This window comes from Mesitornis unicolor, unplaced genomic scaffold (genome assembly GCF_000695765.1).
Source record: "Mesitornis unicolor isolate BGI_N332 unplaced genomic scaffold, ASM69576v1 scaffold6237, whole genome shotgun sequence".
Classification (NCBI taxonomy): Eukaryota; Metazoa; Chordata; class Aves; order Mesitornithiformes; family Mesitornithidae; genus Mesitornis; species Mesitornis unicolor.
The window spans coordinates 4,641-7,553 of NW_010194291.1; the positions used below are offsets into that span (position 1 = coordinate 4,641).

General features: G+C 43.3%; 1 protein-coding gene across 1 annotated transcript in view; it reads left to right on the forward strand.

The window, feature by feature from the left end:
* Positions 1–296: 296 nt before the first annotated feature.
* The window catches only part of ARVCF (armadillo repeat gene deleted in velocardiofacial syndrome), a 98,854-nt gene continuing 96,237 nt past the window's right edge, over positions 297–2,913 (forward strand). Inside the window, exon 1 of the mRNA XM_010187741.1 lies at positions 297–335. Within this exon, the coding sequence (XP_010186043.1) occupies positions 297–335 (39 nt within the window). The remainder of the gene's footprint in view (positions 336–2,913) is intronic.

Consider the following 2,913-nt stretch of genomic DNA (forward strand, 5'->3'; position numbering starts at 1 on the left):
TCATGTATGGCTCCTAGGACACCCAAATAATGTTCCAGTCTTGGTCATAATTCAAAGAATGCAGAGATGGTTTACATTTGCCTTGAAGTTAAGAAAGCAATTCTCTAAGGTAGTTTTGTAGCAAAGCAAGTAGGCATGCATGTGTTAGCCTAAAACTGACAGGCTGGGTCTGGCAGATTTAGTTTAACACAGTAGCGATGTGTTTAAGTGCCTGAGTAAAGTCTGGGACACATGGACTGCATAAAGAAACTTGCTGCTGTGCTCTGCCAAACTGACGGTTCTTTCTTTTGTTTTAGATGAAGGACCTAGCTTGTACTTCAGACTCCTATGTGCATGTAAGTTTGTGGACTTGATATCTAGTAATACATGCATCGGTTTTAACTTATGACCCAAACTCTGTGGGGCCAGGAAGAAAGGAAAGGCAAATGCCTGTCTTGCAGAAAGGAATGTACAAATGAGTCATCCCACACCCCCCTTAATGCCAGCATTGTAGAGGCAGCAGGTGGAGATGAAGGATAAAGCTTACTGGAAAGTTGTAATTCATTACATGACCTCATCCCACTAAAAGTCTGCCTAATTTAGGCTTGGTTAGTTCATCTGAAAGACTGCAGAGAGGAAGCAAGTTGGATCTGTTCTGGGCTTGGTCAAAGATTAGGCATGCAGATTTGCATTGTGTTTGTCTTTGGGAGGTAGTCTGGCAAAGCACAGTGAACTCTGTACAAATCTTCGTGAGAAACAGTCATTTCCTGCTCGTTTAGTATGGTTTCCTAGTGGGCAAACTTTCCAGGTAAACACTAGCCGTGCTGTTGACAGCTAAGAGAAATAGGACTAGCCCTGTCACTCTGTGTGCCAGGTGCTACCATTTTTGTATTAAAAATAATGGCTTATGCTTCTATTTTACTACTTAATCTTGCTGAACCACTGGAGGAGAAAAATAGCTGGTGACTAAGGGGCTGAGTGGTGAACTGTGATACCCTTATCCAGTTCTGCGTTCTTCCACAGACTTCTTACATTGGCTCTCTGAGTCCTGAATTTATCCCCAGCTTTAATGCTTGCTTTAATTGCTTGATGTCGTTTCTCTGCAGAACTGGTTGCAAGAGCCAGATATGTCCAGGGAGGTGACTTAATCTGTGCAAGATCTGAGCTGTGCTCTGAAGCTCCTATTTCTCTTTTTGATGAAAGAGGAAGAATTAAGTTACTGTGAATTTAGATACCTCAGTAAGCTGCCTGAAGATAGGTGCTGTGAACTTGAACCTATTATGCATCCATTTCCCTACCCAGAAGATGCGTATCCTCACTCTTCCCTCTTGGGAGCTCTTTAGGTCCGCAGGCTGCTCTGTCATATTGCAGCAGTATTGCCCTTTTGCGGTATGGAACCTACTAGCGCTTGTTTTGTTCTGAAAATCAATGGGGATGTGTGATTTGCTGAGCATTACCTTCAGTGTAGTGAGACTGATTAACACCTAGGTTTTAAGTATATATTATCACATCTGTTGAAGCTGACTGAGGTGTACTGTCTTGACATCTTTGGTTAACACCCAGTCAATCTGAAAAGCAGGGCAAGGCAATACAGAGCCCTGAGAGACGTCTTAGTTGTCAAAGTGACAAATTGCCCTTTCTGATTCAAAGGACCAGCTTGCATGGCAGAGCTAAGTAGCTACTGGAGAACGGGGAGGAGAGCATGGGAAAAATACCCTATTTGTTTAGGCCTTCCCCTGTATTTTTTGTTGTTTGTTGCTCTGAGTTGAAGCTCTTTGTTTTCCGTGGTCTGAAACAACTGAACAGCAGGTTGAGAGGAGCAAAGCCCCTGGGATTCTGCCTCTCCCACTTCTCGTTCTTATAAACTGTTTACAATCTCCTTCAGTTTTCTAGTTTTGTATGGAAAAGTTCAGTGGGTCAGCTTTCCCTTTAGCTTCATCCATCATTCCAGTCAATTAGAAATAGTTGAGGGCCAATTGCCCGGTCTTCCATTAACTGAGACACTTCAGATTGTTTAAAATAGCATAAAAGCCCTCTTTGTTGACCGTTGGGCAAGGACTGTGGATTTCCCTGTTGATGGGCAGTTACCGCGTGGCTGAACAGAACCCCAGTGTGTCTCGCAGTACTTGAGGGATGAATATTACTACTGCGGGCCTTGTCTGGGTTTTGATCCCTTCTCCTTCACCTCCGCCTCTTGCTTTCCCTGAAAGGTGTGGTGCCTTCAGATGGTGAATTGCCATGCCTGCTTGCAGAAAAGCTGCTCTTTGTGGCTTTTCAAAACTTCTGTAGTTGAGGGGTTTTTTCAGTTGCTGAAATGTTCCTTTTTAACCTCGGTGCTTTAAAAACTCTTGGCATTATTTGTTAGTCACTTGTCGTGTGTGTTTCTAAAGGACAAAGGAAGTGTGTAAGTGTTCAGGAAACAGTTAGTGCATTGTGGTGTGTGGCTGAGTTCATTCTGGTACCCCATGCCAGGACAGCCTGCTTTCATTTAGGGCTAACATTTTCCTTGTGTTCTGAACTGTCCAGCCTCAGGGTAGAGCTTGTGTGAGAGCTCTAACGGAGAGCTTGGAACTTGTCCCAGGTTAATGTGCTTGGATTCACACTGAAGTGAGCTGAAACCATTGTATATATACACATAAATATATTTATATATATATAAAAAACACATTTTGTTTCACATGACGTTTAACCAGAGAAGTAGACTTAGGAAGTGGAGATCAGCTCATCTGCAGCAAAGTAGATATTTCTGTATTCCCATCTTAAAACCATTGTCTGTCTTGCAAACTCTCTTTCCAGTGTTACACGCTGCCTAGGTTTCAGTATGGACTTTTTGGTGTTCCAGTGCTCGCTTTAAAAAGAGTGAGATGGTCTCCTCTACAGCTGCCTCAGATGATACGGGCTCAGTGATGTGCAAGTGCTGCTTAGCTTGGATTC